The sequence below is a fragment of the Rhinolophus sinicus genome, chromosome 6, assembly GCF_057876585.1.
Source record: "Rhinolophus sinicus isolate RSI-liver-muscle chromosome 6, RSI-T2T, whole genome shotgun sequence".
Classification (NCBI taxonomy): domain Eukaryota; kingdom Metazoa; phylum Chordata; class Mammalia; order Chiroptera; family Rhinolophidae; genus Rhinolophus; species Rhinolophus sinicus.
In genome coordinates this window covers 44,971,039-44,995,363 of record NC_142506.1, presented here as the reverse complement: position 1 = coordinate 44,995,363, position 24,325 = coordinate 44,971,039, and the positions used below count along the sequence as shown (strand labels likewise).

The window sequence follows — 24,325 nt, the reverse complement described above, 5'->3', positions numbered from 1 at the left end:
TCCTGGCGGGGCAGCCTCTGCGCTCACACCGGGACCCTCTTAGAGGGGCCCATCCTGGCTGGGTGCTTTGCTCTGACTGTCTTGGAATTCTGAGTCATGTCTTTTTTTTTTAAGGGGAACAGGACTTTATTGGGGAACAGTGTGTACTTCTAGGACTTTTTTCCAAGACAAGTTGTTGTCCTTTCAATCTTAGTTGTGGAGGGTGCCGTTCAGCTTCAAGTTGTTGTCCTTTCAGTCTTAGTTGTGGAGGGCACAGCTCATTTCCAGGTCCAGTTGCCATTTTCTAGTTGCAGGGGGCGCAGCCCACCATCCCTTGTGGGAGTCAAACTGGCAACCTTGTGATTGAGAGGACACGCTCCAACCAACTGAGCCATCCGGGAGCTCAGCGGCAGCTGAGCTCAAGGTGCCGTGTTCAATTTTAGTTGCAGGGGGCACTGCCCACCATCCCTTGCGGGACTCGAGGAGTTGAACTGGCAATTTGTGGTTGAGAGCCTACTGGCCCATGTGGGAATCAAACCGGCAGCCTTCGGAGTTAGGAGCACGGAGCTCTAACTGCCTGAGCCACCGGCCAGCCCCCTGAGTCACTTCTGATGACGGGGTCCTGCATTTTTAAGTTGCCCTGAGCCCTACTCATCATGGAGCCAGTCCAGGGTACATGGATAGGAGGGCACCATTTTCGTGTGACAGTTGAGTCCATGTAAGAATGAGGAACTCCAAATAAATGGAGAATGGGTTTGTTCGGTGAATGTTAAGAAGCAAGAAACAGCAAAATACCTCAGTAGGGGAGATGGCAAGTGGTGGGAGGAAACCAGCAGAAGAGCTACAAGAGCTAGTCCTTTCACTCTTCACCTGACATGCGCATGTTAAACTTCCACAGGAAATTTGTGTTAACATCGGAAAGAAGGCAGGGCACATGGCACATGTCATCTTTGGTAGGAGAGCGTAGTTGAAAAAAACTTGCAAAAGAAGTGATGGAAAAATGAATTCAGGTTGTACATACTACAAGTACTTTTTCAACAGTTTTAAATTTGTTCAGTTCGTAATTTGGAAACTTCAATTTTGCAAATCTTCACCAGTATCTGAGACCAGCAGTCCCTTTCCCCACATTCCTAAGCTCCGAACTGCCACATGTGTCTGTGAGGAGCTGATGGTAATGTTTGCACCTGTGGTGGTCACCATGGAAACCTCAGACACAGCCCCCATCCCACAGCTGTACGTGCAGTCATAGGTCCTGGCAAATAGGAATCTGAATTCAAAGCATCCTTCATGGAAATGGAGCACTTATTAAATGAAAACTTCCGACATTAGCTCTATGCTTTGGGGATGCGGGTATGATACCTCCTGACTTTAGATTCCCCACAAATAAGTGATGCCATGGGCATCAGATGCCAGTTAATGAACCCTTGGTTTTCTTCCTGTGCATGGGAGCTCTTCTCAGTAAGCACTTTTGGGGGTGGCCTTCGCCAATTCTTAGTGCTTTAGTGCACCGAGTTGGATGCAAACCACCCCTCTGTCCTGTTCCTTTCTGTGACACTGCTGCAGACTATACTCTCGGGGAAGGTAAAAGCATGGGGAGGTTGCCCATGGCCCCCAGGAGATGGCTGGACGGAGGAGAGGGCCTGCAGGCCCAGGAGGTCTTGCTGCCTCTAAGAGCTCGCTGGCCTTGGAGCAGGTGCCAGGGAGCCTGGCTGGCAGGCACACTGGCTGTGAATGGTCCCCAGCAGCCAGGCAAGAAGCTCAGTCAGTCCCCAGGGGAGGGGTCCTAGAGGCCAGAACTGGGTCCACAGGGCTGGTGCGCAAAGAGCACGTCCAGCTTTCCTAGCATTCTCACCGGCTTCTGCCCATCCTGGGGGCAGGTCTTAAGCATTAGCTTGGAAGGGCTGGCGGCCGTATTGAAGTGGAATGAAGTTGAATGGTTTTACTGCTCGACGGGTGGACGGGTAAAACGTGCAGTGGTTTCGAAAACGTCTTTACATTCTTTGCCACAGCCCATCAGGGACGAATGGAAGTCAATGCTTAAGAGCCAAGTGAGCTGGCATAGAAAGGAAAGGAGGGAATTATCGGAACCCACTTTTAGTTCACAAGCTCTAGGTCAGTGGCTTCTAAGAAAAAGCAGGACCCCTGTGTCAGGAACGGATTTGCCTTTGAGGAATGAAACGACCGTTTTACTTTTGTTATTTTTTTTTTGCGGTTGAGCTGTGATTAATTATGATGAACTCTGGATTGAAATGTGTCCTTGTCTTGTCCTTTGGACAGTTCGATGGAAGAGGCTGTGAGGGCCACGGGGAGAGGAGTGGGCCCGAGGCCTGTGTGCACCTCTGACAGTCTCCTGTCCCCTTAGATAGTGACCAGAGGCTGCGAGACCGTGGAAATGACCCTGCGGAGGAACGGGCTGGGCCAGCTTGGCTTCCATGTGAATTTTGAAGGAATCGTTGCCGACGTGGAACCATTTGGCTTTGCCTGGAAGGCCGGCCTTCGCCAGGGGAGCCGGCTCGTGGAGATCTGCAAAGTGGCCGTGGCCACTCTGACCCACGAGCAGATGATCGACCTGCTCCGGACGTCCGTGACCGTGAAGGTGGTCATCATCCAGCCCCACGACGACGGCTCTCCCCGGAGGTAAGGCATGGCAGGCCCGAGGAGGCTCACCCCGCCTCAGCCTCCTTGGTGGGTGCTGACCTAGCTTCTGCCAGGGCTCTGGAAAATGTCATGCAGGGTGTCCGCGACCAAAGGTGTTTGGACACCAACCCTTAGAGCAATTTAAGAAGAGCTTTAACAGGCTCTTAGTGGATGATACATGGTAAATTGTAGTTTCCTGAGTCATTTCATGGGACACTGACCCCGTGAAAGCTGAGGTGTTAGACACTCAGGAGCTGCACCTGCTCAGCTCCCCTGGACCAGTGGTGAGCTGAGCAGGAGTGTCTGCATCACCACGCAGCCTTAGGAAGCTCGGCTCTCCTCGGTGCTGAGACCCCTTTCCGTAGTGGGGTCATTGGTCATTGACAGGACGTTTAAGCGATCGGTACCTCATGTCTGAACGAATGCCGGACATCACATGTCCTCTGCGTGGTGACCGCTGCGTTCTGCTTGAACTGTTGGGGACATTCTGAGAAGCTGTCAAGAGAAGCATGAAAGGAAATGGCTAGACTTGGAAAGCTCAGAGGGGTGGGTGGAGGGCAGGGACAGGGATGGAACAGAGGTGAGCACACATTCCAGTGTTACTAGGAAAGATTCATGCTCGACATGAAGAACATAGTAGGCCCACAGGAGGAAGGCCCATGCATCTGGCTGTGGCCGCCTTGTGCCGCAGAGTGTTTGGAGCCTGTTCTGTCTTCATCACAGAAGGCGCTCCTGCGGCACCTTAAGACCTCTGGCTTTGCAAGGAGATGTGTGCCTGGAGCCAGGCGTGGCTTGTGATGGGTGCCTCGCGTGCTCTCCGGGGCCTCACTTAGTGTCACCAGGCTGAGGGTTATCCAAGCGCCTGCCTCCGACTGTTCCCATGAAGATCAAATAAGATGGTATATGGAAGGCACTTAGCGTCTTCTCACATGATCAACACCCCACGCGTGTTAGTTTGAAAAAACATTTAAGATACTCATTTGAATGCTGGCATGCTCTAAAAGAAATTCTTCTCATTCAAAGACAACAAGCTTCCTGTGCCTGCTTTCTGAGCTGCTTCTGAGGACTTTCTTTCTGCTTTCTTTCTCCATCTCCTTTCCTCAGCCTCTACAACCAGCCCAACAGCACTTTCTGAGCTGACGTGTCCCTCTCTGTTACTGCCCACAGCAGTAGCGACGAGCCACACGTGACTACTGCACACCAGAAATGTGGCTAGTGCAAGTGAGGAGATCATTTTTCATGTTAATTAATTAGTTACGATTTAATTAGCCACATGTGGCCAGTGGCTGCCGTATCGGATAGCTCAGCTCTGAACCACAATCTCCTGTCAGGGAAAACACCAGCGGTGGACCACCTGGCCCGCTAGGTCACGTGTACAGTGTTGTGAGAGTTTGTTTCTACCCGTTACCTTACTGTTCACTCCCTGCCCGCCTTTCTGTGGCCTTGATTCTGTCTCTGCCCAAAATAAAGGTTTGGGAGCTGAACTTCCTCTTGAGAGGAGCCGCTCGTCACGGGGCATATCCAGGATGGGTCTCGTTGCCTTGCCAGATTCCAGCCTTTAGTCCGTTTGCCCCCCAGGAAGCCCATGAGTCACAGAGTGGCACAAGTACAAGACAAAGACAAACACTATGCCATTGAAAATAAGGCTTAGAAATAACAAGAGGCAAATCCTTTAGGCCTTTGAAGCTACAGTCGTGTCTGCGAAAGTCTTCTAAAATAAATTTTAAGCCCGTTGTGAGAAATCTTTTCATATAGTAAGAATTCTTTCTTCCTTTGGTTAAAGATGTGTAAATCTTACGGTGAGGATCAAGGCTTTCATCTGTCTTGGAGGCTGACTCCTACCAGAGAATTCGACAAAAATGGTGCCATGCTCTCCCTTTGGGTAACATTCCTCTCCTGTCTTTAGCTTTGACCTACTGTTGCTCAGCAAGGCATTTTTAAAGCTTTTAGGAGATCTGGTTAATAAAAATATGAACGTTATCATTCTTTGATAGTTAAAACACATGATTTAAAAGAATAGAATGTCCTCAGAAATACTGAATTTTAGCTAAAACAAACAAAAACTACCATTTAAAAGTTTTGGAAGTGATTTTTTTTTTAATCCAAGGACATGTTAACTTCCTGGTCTGTGCATAATTAATTCTTTCTTTCTGTTAAGTGCGAATCCTTTTAGTGAAGCTATTCAAGATATTTAGAGATTCTGCCTTCGTTTCCTAGGAGTCTCATTAATGCCATTCCCCGAAGATACTGATTTTTCTCTTGATTAATCTGGAATAACTGTTTTACGTATTTCAACATGAGCCAGAAGTGGAGTTAGCTATTTGCCTGATAGTAACCCTCCCAAATCGCCATGCCTACCATACACATTTTTTCAAGTCTTTAGGGTTTTAAATCTAGCATGCATCATGTAAAATTCTTTCAGTTCATTTCTCCAATTTTCTATGAATATGAATTTGTCAATTTTTAAGTCTACATGTCTGTATGGGATCCGTGTTCTGCTGTGACTGTCTGACTGCCCAGGTAAAGCACTGGCTGTTGTCAGGCAGCTTTGCGTAAGCAGAAGTTACCCTCGCAACTCCAGCCCTTTGCTTCAGACTGCCGGGCAAGTGTGAAACGTCGTTTTACATTTCATCTGTGCTCTAAGCCAGTTCGGCCTTCTGCATTATTAGGATTTTTTTAAAAAACTGTAAAGGGGAAATGGGGAGCACTTGGCTCATTTTAAAAATTAAAATACAAACCTTCTAAATGAAACGTTGCTTAGCACCATCAGTCCTATAGCAAACTATACAGACAGGCCTCAAGCTGAAAGTATACCTTTGATTTCTTGCATGGAAAATCAGCCCTGTCTTCTTTCACAAATTGGCTCTTCGTGCTTATCAGGGAAGGGGCAAAAGAGAACATTTGTTTACGTGGATGTATGTGTGAGATTTTTTTCTGTAGTCTTTAATGTAAGAGCCATAAGGACCAGCAATTAATGAATTGCAGGATATTTCAATCTTCATAAACATTGTGAATAATAGTGAAAATGCTTCAATTCATTTCTGTCATTTATCAGCTTGATTTTTGTTCTGCAGGGTATCAGTGAGAAATCATTCGCCTCGGAGCCCATCTGCTCCTGTCAGTAGTGGGCAAGGCCTGTCATTTCATAGGGTCCCCCCACCCCGGTTGTCTGAGGGTCAGAAGTGTTTGCTTATGGCTCAGAAGCTGCTGGATCAAATGAAGTCTTTAGTTGGGAAAGTATTTATGCTGAATCAAAAGCTACCTCACTTTTGAAGTCCCCTCTCCTTGTCAAGTCTCAGGGTGGTGATAATACATCCATCCCTCTTGCTTTTCCTTGTGGCCTTGCTGAGAACGCCAAGTGGGGAGGGTCCCCTTTGGGATGCTTATTAAGTGATCTCAGTGTGGACTGAATCTGGAGTGAGTTCATCCGGATTGGGAGCGAGACAGGGAGCAGTTTGGGCATAGCTCTCTTCAGAGGGAAAGCAGAAAGTCTCTGAGCAGAGGCCGAAGAGCCTGGGAAGCCACTTGACTGAGCTGTTCCTGCGTCTGGGAGGGAGGGTGTGGCCCAGCCCCCAGCCTTCAGAAGTGACTGGATTCTATCAGTGTCATCTGAAGGAAAGCACATCAACTTAAAAGGCTGATATAAAGGAAATCACAACTCATCAGAATTATGCATGAGTTGTTATGCAGTGTGAGTGATTTAGTAAAATATGTCCAATAAAAATGGAAATGAAATTCCTTGCTGGGGTGCATCTGTTTCGTGTGATTTTTTCATACTTTGTTGACATGACATATTTTTCTACATAATGCAAAACAGTGGAAATTATCTCATGTTGTCATGAATCTAAATTGTGGTTCTCTCATTATTCTGTAAAATTGAAGCTTTATGTTCTTGCCTTTTGTTTTGCTGCCTGTTGCCGGACCATTCAACCCCCTGAAGTACACAGAGGGGGACGTGGAAATAGAAACAGGAAGGAGAACTCACTTTTGTCAGATTCGCAGTGTGTGTGTGTGTGTAGATGGTGAGTTGAAATCTAGACTAAAGTGAGGTTTTAGATTAGAGTTCCAATTTGTTTGTATGGATAAGAAAAATTCATTGTATCTGGCGTTATCTTATGGGCCCTGAAAAAAATACAGAATTTACGGTTCTCAAAGTAACAGAACCATGCTCACTACTCTGAGTTCCTAAAATAATGTTTCGATTACTCTGTCACTCCTTGAAGTAAGAACACTGGATTACAGAATGGACTTCAGGGAGGTAACCTTATATTTATTCATTCATTCATTCATTCATTCATTCACTCTTAACGAGTTTGTACCAGAAACTGCTGGCACTTGGCACTGGGGCTATTAACTGGGTAGGGCAAACCTCATCTTTACTTTCGTGGACTCCTTTTGGTTACCTGGCATTCTGAAATACAGTAGTTTCCACTCATGTTTTTGCTATTTAAACAGTTTTCTCAAACTATAGCAAGAATGTAGGACTTGATAACAAGTATCTCAGCACAGGAAACACTCTCACCCTCTCCGGTCAATAATCTATATTTTAGTGACCATGCTGTTTTGCAGTTTGGAATGTTGTAATGTTCCTGACACTGTGACAAGAATGCAAATGGTGACAGTAACACATGAGCTTTCTGTTAGGCAAATAACTGTCTGGCGCCTGACAAGTTACACCATGCCGTGATAATGGACAGCCAATGGATATTCTCCCTGATGGAAATATTTCCATGAAAAATCAGGCATCAAAGAGCTATTGAGAATCTTCTGTGTCTAACTTTGAAGTATATAATGCAATAAAATGTTATTCCTGGCCTCAAGCTTTGTAAGCAAAAACAGGAAGTAGTTGGCTTCATGAAGAACTTTCTGAGCCTGTTTTAGATTGAGTGCTGTGCTGGGTACGGGCTGTACGTGGGCGGAAGCAGCCCTGCCCTGTGTTTGGTGAGCAAGGAGGCGGCTGGAAGCAGGCGGACTTCAGTTCCTCGCTTCCTGTCGAGTCCAGCACACGCTTTTCAAGTCCTTATTCAAAGGGTCTGCTCAGGTGGGTTATGGTCTGATGTCTCTTTCCGTCTATAATCTAAGTGTCTCTCTATTTCTGTAAGTCAAGGATGTTTGGAGAAAAGTGAGTTAGTATTTCATTTAGTGCCTATTTTGCATATGACGCTGTCCTAACCCTTGCAGTAAGTTATACTATTGGAGAAGCTTCCCTGTTGGAAGCTTTTAATTTTTTTATGCAACAAAAATAGAGTTTGTGATTCAAGTGAATGAGCATCACGTACCCCTGTCACCTTGTTGGATGATTCAGAAAGAGTCTTTAGCTACTAGCATGACAGAGTTAAAATGATTAAAGTATCAGTGATTGATTCAATCCCTAGGCTATAAAGGATTCTTTTACAAAGTGCATAATATAAAAGAAGCAGTAGTTGGTTTGAAGGGTGTATCGCCTTTGTATGCGAAGACTTGTGTAGCTCCTAGTGGAAAATACAACAGGTGTGGGCCACGTCAACTGTTCTTTGACAGTCGTCAAAGGAGGCAGCCAAGTATTATGGAAAGAGCACTGAGCTAGCAGTATGACCTTGTCCTGGGTTGGCTGTGTCACCCTTCCCACCTCTGTGAGCCTTCTTCTGAAAAGTGGCATGTCCCTTTTACGACCTGAGATGGTTCTGGGAAATCGCAGTGGTGTACTGTGCGAGGAGGATGGTACAGTGCCAGCAAGGATCCAGGTCGCAGTACGTTGTAAGGCTTTTGCTTAGGTCACAGGGTTTAGTTCAAGGTTCTTTCTCCACAATGCAGCCAAGTGAAGGAAAACCAGCAGGCAGTTTCCGAGGACACTAAATGCAAGTTGTAACACGTGGGTGAGGTATGGCTGTGTGGCCCAATCCAGTCCAGCTCATTTGATCAAGTGCCTTTTCTTTTTTTTTAAGAATATGCCTTGTTCCTTTAACTTTCTCAGTCCTCTCGGCTTTTGGTTTTGACTCGCCACTCTTCCAAAGAAACATCGCTATTTATTATCTCCGAGAACCCTCCCCACTTCGTAGTGTGGAAGCAGCAGAAAGTCTTACCCCACCTTTATATAAGTTGGAAAGAACAAAGTAGCGGGATAATGACATATTGTTCTATGGGTGAAGAGACACAAAGGGAATTCTCCAGCTCTAAAATTTTCTGCAGCTCTGTGATTGTTATTATACATAAAGTTAAGCTTTACAGTTCCATAGTTCTATAAATACGGTATATTATCTAGAAAGAACTGTTCTTTATCTAGAAAGAATTGTTGTAAAAGTTTATGTGACTTTTGCTATTTAATACCGGTCTCTATTTTATAGAAGCAGAAAACAATATTATCTCTTTCTTGTGAAGCTGTCCCTTCAGTAAGCTTGCGTATTTCATGTAATTTAGTCTGGAAACACTCTGTGCTGATCCCATTCCACTTGCACGAGGAGAAACCTGGGTCCAAAGCGATTGTCGCAGTTCTCAGCTACACCTTGGCAGGCCTGGGTTTTGAGCCCAGGCCCACACTGTCTTTCATGGCGACAATCTGACTGCTATAGAGTCCTGCAGGGGAGGAAGGAATGGAGACAACTGCAGCTCTGCTGAGCGGGAACAGGGACGGGCCCGGTGGCTGCCGCGGAGGTTGAAGTGATGCTTTAGAACTGAGCCCACAACCTGTACGTTCATGTACCCGAATTGTTGATGTAAATGGAAGGTTCTTCCAGGAAACTAGAGATGTCCTGGAAGGGAATGGGCGTCTGTGGGTAGATGCCGCTTTCTGGCATCTCTGGCTGGGTGTCTCTGAAGTCAAGGGTGCATAGGTACAGTGCTTGGCAGTGACTGGCTGCCTGTCAGCTGGGGCCAGAGTGGACCCCACCGCTGTGCGGGCTACGCCCGGAAGCTGGAAGAGGTAGCAGCTTGGGACTGGAAATCTGCTAGTGGAAACTCTGCGTTAGGAGCAGGAGGCAGGGCAGAGTGCTGAGCAGTGTGGGTGTAAGTTACTGAGTGTCCCTTGTGCAGGAAGAAGCCGTCCCAGCAAGGCCACAGTGGGAAGTGCAGAAGGAAAAGCAGAATAAAGGAGTAGAACGTAAGAGCCTCTGAGGGCTCCACTAGTGGGACTACTGATTTGTACAGTTCTGTAGTGTTGCATGTTTAACCCGCACATCGTCTATGACCTTCTTGGTGTGCAAAGTATTTTGCCTTCCAGGAGATGTTAGTAAGAGAGATTAGACTCAGAAAAGTTTCTGGCTAGACAAGCAGTGGTAAAAATTGTATTTATTTTTAACCCTGAAGCTGAGTTTTTATTGATCTCTACCTAGCGTGCTAATTAGGAGCATGAATAGGCACATGTTCATTTGTTACAGACCAAAGCGGAACTTGATACACTTCCACGTCCATGACCCCGCTTATCTCAGGTCTCTGAGTGTCTCCTTCTGGCCAGCAATCTGGAAAATGTGCCAGGAATTAGAGATGCACTTCGCATGCCTTGACTTGATTTGGGAGGTCGAAAGGAAGCCAAGGGCGTTGATCGTGAGAACTGAGTTTGTGCACTAACACAGGAAGGGAAAAGACTTCAGTGTTTTCTTCAAAAATCTTTCATTCACACCCAGGATGAGCAGCTCACATTTTCGAAAGCGACTTTTCATGCTGGGTCTTTTTGCATTCACTCAGTTTGGGTTTAGTTGGCCTTTACTTCTTGGTGAGAAATATTTGCCAGCTGCCCCTTCAAAGCACAGCGGTTTTGATGCCCCCAGTGAGCTAGGATCTGTCACCTGATGTCCTGTGCTGGAACCACCCAAGGAGGAGAGAGGCGTGCGTGCAAGTTGTGTGCACATGCGTGCCGGGGGCGTGACAGCATGAGGACTTCTGCAGGCTGGTCTGTAATTCTTATTTTACACCTCATTTCCCTAAAAGGGGTTGAATTTTCTATATGCATCCTTCAAGGAATTTCTCATACATATGGAGCAGAAGTAAGGTTGACCAGGTGTGACAATATGTTATCATTAGTCGCATTTATATGATGTCTTAGTCACAGAAATCAAAAAGCAAATATCCATCCAGTTTACGAGTATTTACTATAAAAGTATTATGTCATAACAAAATTAATTTTGATTTTAAAATAAAGCCATTCTTTTTGAGAATAGCTGATTTTTATTAGGGCAGAAGAATGCCAATTTTTAGAATTAAAATGTCATTTACATATGACTTTGTGCAAGAGGCTGGAAATGAAATAACCCCCCAATTCTGTCCTCAGCCTAATGTGTTTCACAAGTTCTTGTCACACTCCTTCAAATATTAGTCATGATTATGCATTTACACGGCATTTTTCTCCCAAGATTCAAGCTGAATTACAGCATCTTATTAAAGACTACAATCTCTGAGCATAAATTTAACACAGAGCACAACTCAGCCATCTGCCTTCTCTTTCATTATTCTTCCTTTGAAAACAAACTCAATAAACCTGAAACCCAAACAAACACTGGAAATGCAAGTTGCCCTTTGGGCCACAAGATTCAAGGTTCACGTTCCTTTCCTTCAAAACTTTGACTCCGGGACCTTGAGCCTTGGTGGGTCCCATGATAAATTCCCAGACCTGCTGTGTTCTGGCAGCTGCGGCCTCTGACCCATCAGAACCCAGGAGTCACCTGCACATTTAGAACGTCAGTCAGGGTGGAAGACAAGAGAAGGTTTTCTTGATGTTTTGATATTTACTATAAGATCCCACCTTTATGATTTCTAATCGGGTTGTTGGCCATATGGACCAATCAATAGTGGTATCTATTTCAATAGAAAAACCCGTGGAAACAATATAAGTCCATGAGTAAAAATAGAGCCTTGGCATTTCATAAAATAGTAATAATAATAATGCAATTCAATGTAAATCTGGACTTCCTAAATTTGGCCCATAATTTAATACATTCAGTAAATCCAGAGTAATTTAAACTTCCCTGGTAACAGAGATGAATTTCGCTTTGGTGAAGGAGCGTTAGAAGATACAAAGTGAAGTTTACTATTACACAGATAACCACTGCCTCTTTCTCCGTAAACACACACGTGTCTCTAGCTTGGTTTGTGCCGCCCACCCCCCTTCTGTTCTCCTGGGGTAGCCCCAGCATCCCTTTGGCCTCCTAAGCCCCAAAGCAGGACGTTTTTTTATTTCTGCCGCTCTCTCCATCCCAGGCCCCCAGTACTGTTGATTCGATAGGTCATCCAGTACTGCTTTTGCCAGGGGTGCAGCTGTTGTGCCTCCCACCCCTCTGCGTGGCCCCTGCCCCCACCCCACCTCTTCACACACACACACACACACACACACCCCCGAAAGCCAGGGATCTCTGATTTTACCCAGGAGTCCGAGTTCCGATATCACGCATCTCGATAGACTTTTCATTCATTGTACCGCACACATTGTACTGTGGACCTTCTAATCTGGTTTTACATATCTTTCAGTTCTGGAAAGTGTCTTGTATTATTTCTCTATGATTTTCTCCCCACCTTTTCCTCTCTCTTGTCTTTCTGGTACCTCCATGCTGTGGATGTTGTTGACACAGTCAACGCATGAGACACCTGACAGCGATGTATCTGTCAGTTAACCAGAGCCACAAGCAACATACCAGATCCTACTCAGTCATCACTAGACCAGGTCACCATAAACCAGGGAGACTGCTGCCTGCATATTCACGTCCCAAAGGCAGGCTGAGTGACCCTGCAATCCAGCCCCTCCCCTGTCCCTGGGCCCGTGCCCCCCAGGACACCCCTGCGCAGCAAGTACCTTTTTAGAAACGTTGCACCGTGGTTTGCTCGCCTTGGCGCCCTTCAGCAGAGTCCACAATCTTGTGGAGAAGCAGGGTTTGAGCCAAGACTTGGGCCCAACTGGGAGATGTGGTCACCAGGAGGGGACACCGGGGACCAGAGAGCTTGGGAGGACAAGATGTGCAGGGAGCTGTGGGCGGACCGGACTATTGAGAAAGGACTTCCTCTATAGCACGCCGTCCAGTAGCAGTATTTACTTTGCATTTTCTGGTAGCCATATTAAAAATGTTTTTAAAAAGGTGAAATTCTTTTTAATCATATATTTTGTTCAACTTAATACGTCCAAAATATTATCATTTCAGCATCCAATAAATGTTAAAAATTATTAGTGAGAGAGTTCACATTTTTTTTTTTTTGCGTTAGGCCTCCGAAATACAGAGTGTGTTTTGCATTTAACAGTAGATCAGTTTACATGTTAAGTTTTCATCCAAATTACTTGCTGTGTTTCAATTGCATCAAACTCAGCAGGTTCCCATACCCAAGTTATTTCAAACATGTTTAAAGAGATGAATCAAAGGTCAGTTTTTGGATTTAAGTTATAATTAAACTGCTCGGAGCCCACTTGGGCCCTCAGGAGCCCCGCGTGGCGGGCGGGCGGCTGCCATTTTGGCAAAGCAGCTGTGAAGGACACGGGAGAAGTGCCCTGGGCGTCAGTGTCAGGCAGAGGCCCACGGGGTCTCCTTACAGCCAGTCACAGACACTGGCATTTTCAGGAAGAGAAACCTTGTGGGATTTGTCATGAGGGGGCGACAGACCCCCCCACCATTTCCAACGCTCCAGTTAAAGTCGATTTTACAGGGCTTCAGACACGGGCAGGTCCTCTGGTCACTGAGTGCTGCACTTCACCAAAGGCTCCTGGGAGGAATAACGCTTCAGGACAAAGGGACACTGCCGTCTTTTTTAATAAGTTCTTGTTTACCACTTTGTTGAATATAATGGGTATACAATAAACAGCACGTGTGCAACACTCACAGTTGAGTTTTGTCACTTGTGTGAAACAGTCACCACAAACAAGGGAACAGACATTGCCTTCATCCCTAAAAGTGAGTAACATAAGTTTGGGGTGTCTCATTTCCAGGGTCCTTAGGCAGGACCGTGGTGACCAGGAGACCAGTCTGACTCTGCTGGGTCACTTTGAGCAAGGCATCTGCTATCTCTGGGCTTTCCATTCCAGCTCCTGTGGACAGGAGCATGACCCCCAGAAGCGTATTTAAATCACTGAACAACCTGCGGGGTCCTGGCAGCCTCGGGTGTGTCAGGTGGTAAGCCTTGTAGCGCCTCTCGGGGCTGCGCACAGCAGCCCCTTGCTCACTGCCTTCCAGCATTTCAATAGCCTGCAGCCACGTCAGCAGGTCCCCACGTCTGCACCTGCACGGATGGTGCCCGGTAGCCAGGCTAAAGGCACGAAGAGGCTTTTTAATTCCTCAACTCAGTGACTGGTGGCAGGAGAGGAAGTGAAGAGTCACATGGCATTTAATACAGGCGACAGGCTTCTTAGAGGGGCTGGCCCTGCCTCCGGTCGCAGCCCTGGTGGGGCCACGTGGCCACGAGTCAGCGGTGCCCATGGCTCTGAGCCTCCTCTCACCGCTCTTCTCGCTCCACAGGGGGTGTTCAGAGCTCTGCCGGATCCCCATGGTGGAGTACAAACTGGACAGCGAAGGCACCCCCTGCGAGTACAAAACCCCCTTCCGGAGGGACACCACATGGCACCGGGTGCCCACCCCTGCCCTGCAGCCCTTGTCCAGGGCCTCCCCCGTGCCCGGCACGCCCGACCGGCTGCAGTGCCAGCAGCTGCTCCAACAGGCCCAGGCCGCCATCCCTCGCAGCACCTCCTTTGACCGCAAGCTGCCTGACGGCACCAGGTAAAGCTGGACGGCCCGTGCCAAACGCGCTAGGGCGTCAGACTGTGGGGAGGGACTCTTCATCTGGCCTCATTGTTTCTGAGGTAACGTATTCTGAACAGGTTGGCAGGCAGGGCTGGGGCTGGCCCCAGACACGGCCTGGGGTCCGTGCTGTTCCCAGGCCAGCGCCAGTGCTGGCACAATGCAGGTCCCTGGCACAGACCCCGCCCACCAGGGCCCCGCTTTCCTTTCCCCGTCAGCCCCTGTCAGCTCCCCCTCTAAGCCATGATGGGAAAGACACCAAGAAACTATAGTGCAGGAGCCTCTAGATGAGTGTGAATAGCTTTGTGTGTAAGTAGCACAAACCTGCAAAGTCACATTGCATCATTCTCAGGTAGGTGGTATTTTAAGAGGCCCCCCAGATCATTAGCACTTCCTGGATTTTCTCTCTCATTGTAAGCAAAGTAAATTGAGTTTAAAATTAGTTTTTCAGTAAGAAAATGAAATAACCCAGTAGCGTTAGAAGCTGGTGAGCGTTGGTAGATGCACAATTTGTTCTGAGTGAACAAAACAGTAACTTGGTTTTGTTGTTGTTAATTCCCACTGCTTTCCTCTCAGCTCGCACGTAAGTTATGGGCCGTGGGGACACTGAGTTTCCTCAGAACGGCTTGTCGGGCGCCGGTCCAGGGAGTGTTGTAAGCACGGGTGCTGAGCCAGGCTGCTCGCTTGATGGATTGGTACCCTGGGCCTGTCACTCGTCCGCTCCCAGCCTCCAGTTTCCTCCTCTGAAGAGTAAACTGTAATAACAGAGGCCACCCTGGGGCCTTATGAGGACTGAATCAATCAACTGCACAGAACTCTCCTTGGCACATAGTGAGCCTGTATAAGTATCAATAATAATTAGCTGATAAGTAAAAACATGTGGTCTTCCTCTGCTTTCTGCCATTATTCTTCCCAGAGTCAGTGCAGGGATGGTGTTACTTTAACTGGACATTAAATCGGCTTGGCCCTGGGTCTCCTTACTCCAAGGAGAATTTATCAACCCCTCATATTCAAAGAAAACACAGGTAGCCCAGATGAAACGGGCGGCATCTGCAGAGCCTCCCTTAATAAAGTAGAATTTAGCCGCTGATGGGGAACACCAGGCGGGTTCCAGTAGCAAACGGACAGCCAGCAAGCACACGTCTCCCTCAAGTGAGCTCTCCTCAGTGCCCCTCATCTGCGTGTGTCTGAAGTAAACAAGATTGCGTCCAAGACATGTGGGAAGAGAAATGCTTTCGCCAAACGTAGTGTTTCTCTCTGCGTAGGTTTTAAATATAGAACCACCCTTGCCTTGCGTTAAGTTTCACAGACAAGTAGTAACGATGTTTTCATAAGTCTGTGCTTGGGGGTCGATTGCTGTTCTTCCTTATGTCACTGAAGCACGATCCGCGTTGAGCCTGTGATGCGAAGGCTGGCTCCTGCCACATCCTTCCCGTGACAAAGTCCAGCCGTAAGCCGCCTGATACCTCACAGCATCACCAAGTCTCAGTTTATTTGGCCACTATTGATTCTGTCACACGTGGCAATGTATAGTTTCCTTTTCTTTGTCATTGTAAAAATGAACTCACTGGTAAATCAGAACAAGCCAGGCCAAGAGGCTGACACTCCCCAGATACCCCAGTGCCATGCTAACAGTTGTGATCACTGTTTCAGAAGTTCGCCCAGCAACCAGTCGTCATCCAGCGACCCCGGGCCCGGCGGGAGCGGACCCTGGAGACCGCCAGTGGGATGCGACGGGTACGCTCACGTCACCTTTCAGCTGGCCCCGGGAGGGACTGTTTCAGGGGCTTGTTCAGAAACACTTACTGCGCCTGCCACGCACCGGGCCATTGGGGGGTGATGTGTCACTGATGAGTCACTGTCCCGGCCAGAAAGGGCATCGTTCCTGCCAGGTCGTGCTACCTTGTCTGTATTCCGGGCTTGTCTGTTTTTTCTTTGTAATCGAGAAAGTCTTTCTGAACATGTAAAAATTAAGGATTTGGGGTTATTGGGAGTTCCCCCTCACTTAAATTGCTGACGAGGGATAAATTCACAGCCTCTCGTGAAAGTGCTTTTTCTCCGAAACACAGCCCAGAGTCAGGCAGGTTTAGCGTTTGACACGTCTTTTCCTGCCTCCCAGTAAGAGGACAGCGGGAGCCTGCCTCCCACATGGGCTGAGGCTCGTCCCTTGTAGTGTATGTGTGCCTGATGTCCAGGTGCCAGCAGGTCAGGTGGAGCCCAAGGATGCTCAGGACCATGGAGATGCTGAATAGACCCATGAACAAAAGGGAAACAGTCACACACCTCCGGGAAGAAAAGGGAGGGAGCTACGGTCACGTGCTCCTGACAGCAGTGTTTCCGTGTGTTGCTGTGTCACCTCTGCCATGCTGGATGATGGATTTAGCCTAGAGACCGGCCAGGTGGGACAGGAGGCTTCCACCTGGGAACAGAAGCTTCCTGTTACTGGCCAGAAGCATCTTCCTGAAGCCCTTTTCCTTCCGGTTTAGGCTTAGAAGTAGATACTAGCAGCCTGAGTTATATGTGTCCCCACCTTAGATAATAGGTCAGGTTCTTAAAGAGAGTTTCCTCTGGAGTTGCATTGCAAAAGTGGAGTTTATCAGCAAGAAACCATTCCGGACTTTTTCTGCAAACCGGGATTGGGTTTTCTGCAAACCAGGTAGCTTGGGTTCTGTAAACAAGGACCACTTTGGGACATGAGTACGTTTTCTGAGATTTATTTCTTTGGTAAGAGTATATTGTCAGGCGGCCAGTTAGCTCAGTTGGTTAGAGCGTGGTGGTCTCAACAACAAGGTTGCTGGTTCAATCCCCACATGGGCCACTGTGAGCTGCACCCTCCACAACTGGATTGAAACAACTACTTGACTTGGAGCTGATGGGGCCTGGAAAAACACCCTTAAATAAATAAAAAGTTTAAAAAAAAAGAAAAGAGTATATTGTCATATTTTCAGTTTTCATAACACAAAGTCCACCTAGATTAGTCTAGATCCAATCAATCTTATTTTCTTTTCCTTAAAAATTTTAATATAAAGAAGTATCAGTGGCACGTGTTCTGGGCCCAAGAGAAAAAAGAAAACAAAAGCAGTGAGCTCCTCCTTAGCTTGTCAGGGACAAGTGGCCTGTCCCTGGGCCGTCCTTTACCATCCTGGTGGCAGTGGTCCTTCTTTATCTGTAAATGGCCATCATCCAAGTGCCTCAATGACTCAGGCGGGAAGCTAGAGCCCCCTGTTCCAGCTGCGGGAAGCTTCCATGACAGGGCTGCTCCACAGGCACTGCGCTTCTGTCGGCCAGAGCACAGCTTCTGATGAGGGCTCTCCCTTCAGTCGCTTGTGTCGGAGCCCGCACTCGGGACGTGCTGGCAGGAGGTCATGGGGACAGGCTGTGCTCAGCTCTGTGTCTTTCCAGGTGCCAGTCTCCCCTGCTGCTCGAGCACCAGGGCCCCGGCCCTTTGGAATGTGAAGGAGCCAGGGAGCGGGAGGACACCATGGAAGGAAGCAGACACCCCGGTAATGAGGAGCCCCACGGGTAACCCACCCTCCCTCCATGCCCCTTTCCTCCTGCTCCATCTCCTCTCCCGTCACTCGTTTATTCATTCGTTCATTCAACGCACGTTTGGTGAACACACATTTCGTGTAACATACTGCTGTGTCACCGCATCCCCCAGTGTCATGGGGATGTGGTCCTGGTTGGTGGTGGTGCTTGTGGAAATGGAACTGCCGTCGTGGTGGGTGTTCTGCCTACTCTCATGGCATATCCACTGGCGAGACCAGAAACTCCTAGGACCACAGTCCTGTTTGTTTTCACCAGACAATTTGTTGGGCTCCTGTGTTTCTTTGTTCTTGTGTTAACACTAGAAATTAGTCAACTCTTTTCTCTTTATGTGACAGAAACCAAATGGCACGGACCACCCTCCAAAGTCCTGAGTTCCTATAAAGAAAGAGCCTTACAGAAAGATGGAAGTTGCAAAGACTCCCCCAGTAAGCTTTCTCATGTAAGTCCTTTCTCTATAAACGGCCATATAGCCATTCTGATGCGCTCAGCACACAGCATCCATTAGCCTCATGGCATGTCCTCTACCTCCCAGGGTCTCTTAGAGGTCAGGTAAAAAACAAATTAAAAAAAACAAAAAGTGAAGTTTTTTTTTTCTCTCCTTGATTTGTAAAGAACCTCAAGGAAAGGTCACACGAGAAATTACTGGCAAAGCCACGAGTGCATCCTCAGCCTGTTGAGCGTTGATAATCCAGCCTAATAGTTACTAAACCATGCCCCTGCTTTGATCTGTTAAGTGTCTATGCATGGTGGTCGCAGCACAGCCGCGGAAACTGAGCGTGTGTGTGCTCGGAGCCCCTGCCCACTGCTGGCTGGTAAAGGCGTTCAGTATAGATGGGTTGTGCTAATAGGCCAGCGGACGTGCACGTGGTGTTGGAACAACGCGGCGGTGTTCTGCTTACTCTTCGCAGCAACCCAAAGGGCGAGCCTTACAGGCCTGCCACTCCATGAAACAGGAGTTTCAGGTAAACGTGAAAGCATGGATTATTGGTTGTTGCCAAAGAAGGCCACATTTCCAAATAGCTATTTTTTAAAATTCACAGGTGAAGAAATTTTATGAGCTCCTGCCTTGAGTTGTCTTTCCTCTTCCATCACGTGTCGTTGGCGAGTTCTGCAGCTGAGTCTTAGGGACACATGACATGTGCCTGATGCCTGGAGGCAGCTTTACAGCATCCGCTGAATTCCACCTTTACAAATCTCTAGTAGCGGGTTAAGCAAAGGGAGGTGGGGTGGGAGTTGACTTGAGAATATCAGTGTTTGATAGATAGATCGAGGGGATTTGCTTAAGGATCTGATAGCACTGAATGGAAGAAAAAAAGGCCCAACGGCCATAAAAGATCGGGGCATGGCTTGTTCTCAGGATTTGCTGATATTTCAGGTTTTATGAGTGTCTCCAGGCCGTGAAGACAGTTGGACGGGGACACCTATTCTGTTCTCTTTGCTTCTTATCTCCCGGGGACCCCAGAGCACTCCTCTTTACTCTGCAGAGCCCCATCTCGTTAGCCCCGGGCACTCCCGGGAGCTTGCTCATGCCTCCGGGGAGCTTTGTGGCTGCAGAGTCTGTCACATAGATGATGTCATTGGGCCATGCGTTAATCATATGAGCTCAGTAATGTCAGCACAGAGGGGTGCTAAGGGATGGCCAAGGTCCTTCCACTGTGCTTTAAATCTGGGTCTTCTGCCCCAAACCCAGGGCTGGCACAGTAATTTGTCATAGAAGCAGTTTCTTGAGCAAAGGTTGCTTTCGTTAATTTCCATGTGCTTTCCCAGTTTATTATTGTTGGTTATTTTCTGGATAGTGACACCGTAGCAATACATTTGTGCTTCATGCGCAAGTAACTGAGCGAAAACTTGAAAAGATACCATGTAACTTAACAATGAATTATAGGAGGAATTAGCAATCAGGGACTTCAGCATAAAACCAGGATTTTTTTTTTTAAGTAAATTCTATTGTTGGCTCACTTTGAAGAGCAAGTAGAACGGGATCAGGTGAGCTCGTCTATGCTGCCGTCTAGTGCGTGTACAAGAGCACTCTGTCTAAACAGTGTACATACCTTCACTAAATATACTTTACTGCTGAAAATGCTGGGCAGTGGCGCTGCTAGCCTGGCTCACTCAGGGCTGTGCAGACCTTCAGTCTGTAAAGAACAAGCATCCGCGAAGCGCAGGAAAACGCATGTGCTCGAGCGAGATGGGACCCCTGCGGCCTTTCCCTTTCTCTTTCCCCTCAAGATCGGAGACAAAAGCTGTTCCAGTCCCTCCAGCAGCAACACGCTGTCCAGCAGCGCCTCCAGCAGCAGCGACGACAAGCACTTCGGGTCTGGGGACCTGGCGGACGCCGAGCTGCTGGGCCTGACCTACGTGAAGGGGGCCTCCACCGACAGCGGCATCGACACGGCCCCCTGCATGCCCCCCGCGGCCCTGGGCCCCGGGCACCTGGCGGGCAGCAGGCCGATGATCCACAGTCGGGCCGAGCAGTGGGTGGACCCCGCCGACGTCTCGGGGGCTGAGGACGAGCAGGCGAAGATGTTCGCCGTCCACAGCTACGCGCCTCCCATCTCTGCCAGCGGTGGTGCTGCCGGCAGCATGGGCGACCTCAGCGAGATCTCGTCCCATTCCAGGTACGTGCCCGCCAGCACCTGCCCAGGCCACCTGGCTACCCGTCACCTGCCTGGTGGGGCTGGGGCCTGACATATAGGAAGAGTATGCACAGGAGGTCGGCCATCACCTGTTTGCCCCGCAGTGTGACTTCAGAGAATGTGCTTATCTCTGAAGTCTAATTGTGAAATTGGCACGTTAATAAGTCCCTTGTTTGTGATTTTATTTTCCTTTCTCTTTAAATTTGAGAGAAAGCTAAATAGATATTAATTGCCGTAGTCAGGCCACTTATCTCTCTATCCCAATGCCATCTGTCTTCTAGGAGAAAAGAAGTCTAGCTAAATTTAAAGGAATGCTCTTGTAGATGTTTAATACGTAGTTATGAGTAGCTTTGAACTCCTGTGTGACACATGTCTGTGCAGTGATTTTAAAACTCTTTTGTAATTCCTGCCTTCACAGACAAAGCAAAGCAATGCACCGGTTCAGGTTTGGCTGTGGACTGCATACCAGCTGCCACGAGCATTGTCACCCTTTCCCCATGGCCTTCCTGACTCAGCGCTGAGTTACTTACTACCTGCCTGCTCCCCAGAACCCTTCTAACGCTGGGGACAGTCTGATGAACCAATCATGGGGTGCCCTTCAGACACCCAGGGCCGTGGTGGGAGCGTTTCTCTGAATGGTGCTTAAGCAGAGGTTGCAGCGAAAGCCCTGCCATGCTCCTCAGCTCTTTCTTTCTTTCACGGAGGCCAAGGTCATTCCTCCCCCTGGACCTCCTCCCCGTCCTCACGCAGCCACAGCTAAGAGACAGGGAATGACCACGGTCTCCGCGTGTGGCCACAGTGGACAGACCAGCCGCAATCAGTGGGCAGGAGCCAGAGCAGCTGTGACCACGTGCGGCAAGCTCACGGGCACGTTGCTGCAGCCATCTTCTCTTGATCGAGACAAAAATGCTACCAAGGGTGTCATTTTCATTATTGAAATGATGTGATATGTTCATGCTTACTGGAAAAAGTTTTACGTGTAGGTTGCGGAAAATTCTTTTATGTGAAACGTGTGCTCTCGCACACATGCTCACTGCTGCCTTTCTGCCTTCCTTTCCTGCCAATATCATCACAAGTGTCTTAGCATTTTTGTCATTCAAAGGCACTTCTGTACAAGTTAAAGAAAACTCCAGGCTAAGGTCGTGTTTTGGCTCCTGTAACTGAAAAGTCCAGAACAGTGGGAGGTCAGCAGTAGCTCAGGGTCCCCAAGTCCAGGTCCCTCCCTCCTTAAGCTCCACATGGCACCCCTGAAATCTTGGCAGTCCCCTCTCGGTTGGAAAAGGCTGTGTCACCTGCAGGCCTCCCATGCTCTGCTCCCCTGTCACAGGAAGAAAGTGTGGCTCTGCTCTAGTTTCTGCTGAACCCCCTCCGAAAGAATACGTCTCCTCTTATCTCCTTGGCCTTAACCACTGTGCTGGGGGGACCGTTGTTTAAGGCAGGGCCTGGGGACAATCCCACCAAACCAGGCAGACGAAGAACTGGGAAGAATGGTGCTTCCCAGAAGAAAATAGGGGTGTTGTTTAACCAGGAGATGGGGGAGCAGATACCAGAGAGGGGAGGGAGCAGAGGGAGCCTGGGATACAGGCACCATTTTTAAAATGCACATTATCAGTTCTCTAACTATTTGACTTAGAACACGTTTAATCATAAATAAATAATACATGTGTTATCAGTCACTTCAGTTACCTAAATTATTTCGGGGACAGTTGAAAATCAGCCTTAGTATAAAAACCATCTTGGGGTTTTATGGCCTTCTCCTGTCTTGTTCAAAGTTTAGATTTGTAAAGCAGTTGACTGCATGATCCCTTGTCAGACAAATGTAGTTTTGAATTAATATTAAGGAAAGTTTCTGTGGAAACTGCTCTTAGCACATTCATTTACAAATAGAGGTAGTAGATTTTCTTGAATACCTTAACCATTCATGAACCTAACAGTTTAGAATACTAGAAAGTATTAATATATGGAAGTGCTAGATGGACTTTCTGATTGATTTTACTTTTTTCCACCACTTGGAATTGAATGTGTGCACAACTGTTGTGGAAACGATGGATGTGCAGTGAATGGATCCCTTACCACCTGGCTGTCTTTTTCTTGCAATTCTTAGTTGATGGTGACTTTGTAGCCACATTTTAACTTATGTCCTAGGCTTTTGTTCAGTATGAAATTCAGTTATTACATTGAATCTTTTGAGTATTTTCTTCTGCCTCCATGCCACAGCGGTATAGGGAAAGTATTTTTAAGTTTTTAAAAGATTTAAAATTTTTAAATATTCAAATATTTTGAAGTATTAAATATATTAACATTGTATATTTAAAATAAGATTTAAAATCTGTGAGTTGAGGTAGAAGGAATTTCACTCATATGAGTGAGTACAAGGGACCAACCTATCAAAGTTCTACTGAGATTCTACAAACTCTGTGACTCCAGGGCCAGACTGGGGCATGTGTGTCCATGATGGTGGCTGCCATCAGCCCCATACTTCCCTCTTCTGTTTCAGTCCAGCCTGGCATGTGTCCACGCAGAGCTGAGGCCCACTGCCTCCGGTCTAGGTGGTGACCGGAGTGGCCCAAGTAGCAGACGAGCAGAGTAAACTCTTATGGGGGCTGACACGCATGCTACCTGCCCAGGCCCAAGCGCTGCATTCCGTCCCGTATTTGAGTTTCTTCTCAGCACTCACTAGCTGAAATATTTGTGTTTATTGTGTATCTGCCCCCACAAGAATGTGCTTATTGCTGGTTCCCTTCACTGGAGTGTCAGTGTTTTGTGATTCAAGGCTGAAAGTTTCGTCCCATCTTGTTCACTCTGTGTCCACACGCTTGGTGCAGTTCCTTGCCCTTGGTCCTCGTGGAATGAATACCCATTGAATGAAGGAAGGAACTATAAGAAGAAGCGTGGTGAATGCTTAGTTATTGAATCAGTAAGCTGGTGCCGGGACAGCCTGGAGAAGTAGGAGGCCCTGGGGTCAGCTATTCCCAGTTCACAGATCAATATACGGCATCCTCTTAATATGCTAATTCTGCTTTCCCAACACCCACCACCCCCTCCAGCCCCAACACACACACACACACACACACACACACACACACACACACACGCATGCTTACTTCCCACCAGCCATCCAGGAAGAAAGCAAGTGCAAAAATGTCTATATAGTAGGAGTCCAGGATTATACTGAGGGAGCGGGGTGCAGAGGGACACAGAGCGCTTAAAGCTCTTTCAGACAAGCTACAGTGGAGTGCGGACAGACGGGAGGGGTGCGGGTGTGCACAAGTCATCCATTAAGTACAACAAGCGTGTATCTCGCCTACTGTCTTCCACTGCTCCGTTCTTTTAATTCAAAAAACCCATGTTTTCTTGCTGCGAGGGCAGGACACTTAGATAAGAGTTCAGAATACAAAGCGGTATTCATATTAGCCTAGCCAAGGTTTTGCAAAGTGAAACAAATCAACTGCAAAAAAAAGAAAGAAATCTATGTTCAGGCTTTTCCTGCAAATGGCTCCTGTGATGATCTGTTATTTATCATTATTCGTGTCATCATACCCTTCTCGTAGCACAAATGATTGGCAGTGAAACTCTGAAATAAGAACGTTCATCTGGAAGGAAAGAATTTCATGAGAAGCGTGTTGCCAACAGCTAGAATGTTTACCAACTTTAGAGAAAACTTGAATAATGATGTTACTGCTGCTAAACACTGATTTTTGCCGTATGCTCGTCTAATGGGTTCAGTACATTTGTTCTTAGAGTTTTAACTTTAAAATATTTGACTTTAAAATATTTTCATCAAGTCTGAGTCAGAAAAATACCTTTGATAAAACAAGTGGAAGAACACCTAGGGTTTGTGAC

At 47.5% G+C, this 24,325-nt stretch overlaps 1 protein-coding gene across 3 annotated transcripts in view; it reads left to right on the top strand.

Annotated features, from left to right (window-relative positions):
* SIPA1L2 (signal induced proliferation associated 1 like 2) overlaps window positions 1–24,325 on the top strand; it is a 202,634-nt gene that overhangs the window by 143,916 nt on the left and 34,393 nt on the right. For all 3 annotated transcript variants that reach the window (XM_019712891.3, XM_019712888.3, XM_019712889.3), the window contains exons 10-15: window positions 2,342–2,616; window positions 14,019–14,276; window positions 15,951–16,034; window positions 17,700–17,800; window positions 18,182–18,285; window positions 20,076–20,464. In XM_019712891.3, the coding sequence (XP_019568450.2) occupies window positions 2,342–2,616; window positions 14,019–14,276; window positions 15,951–16,034; window positions 17,700–17,800; window positions 18,182–18,285; window positions 20,076–20,464 (1,211 nt within the window). The remainder of the gene's footprint in view (window positions 1–2,341; window positions 2,617–14,018; window positions 14,277–15,950; window positions 16,035–17,699; window positions 17,801–18,181; window positions 18,286–20,075; window positions 20,465–24,325) is intronic.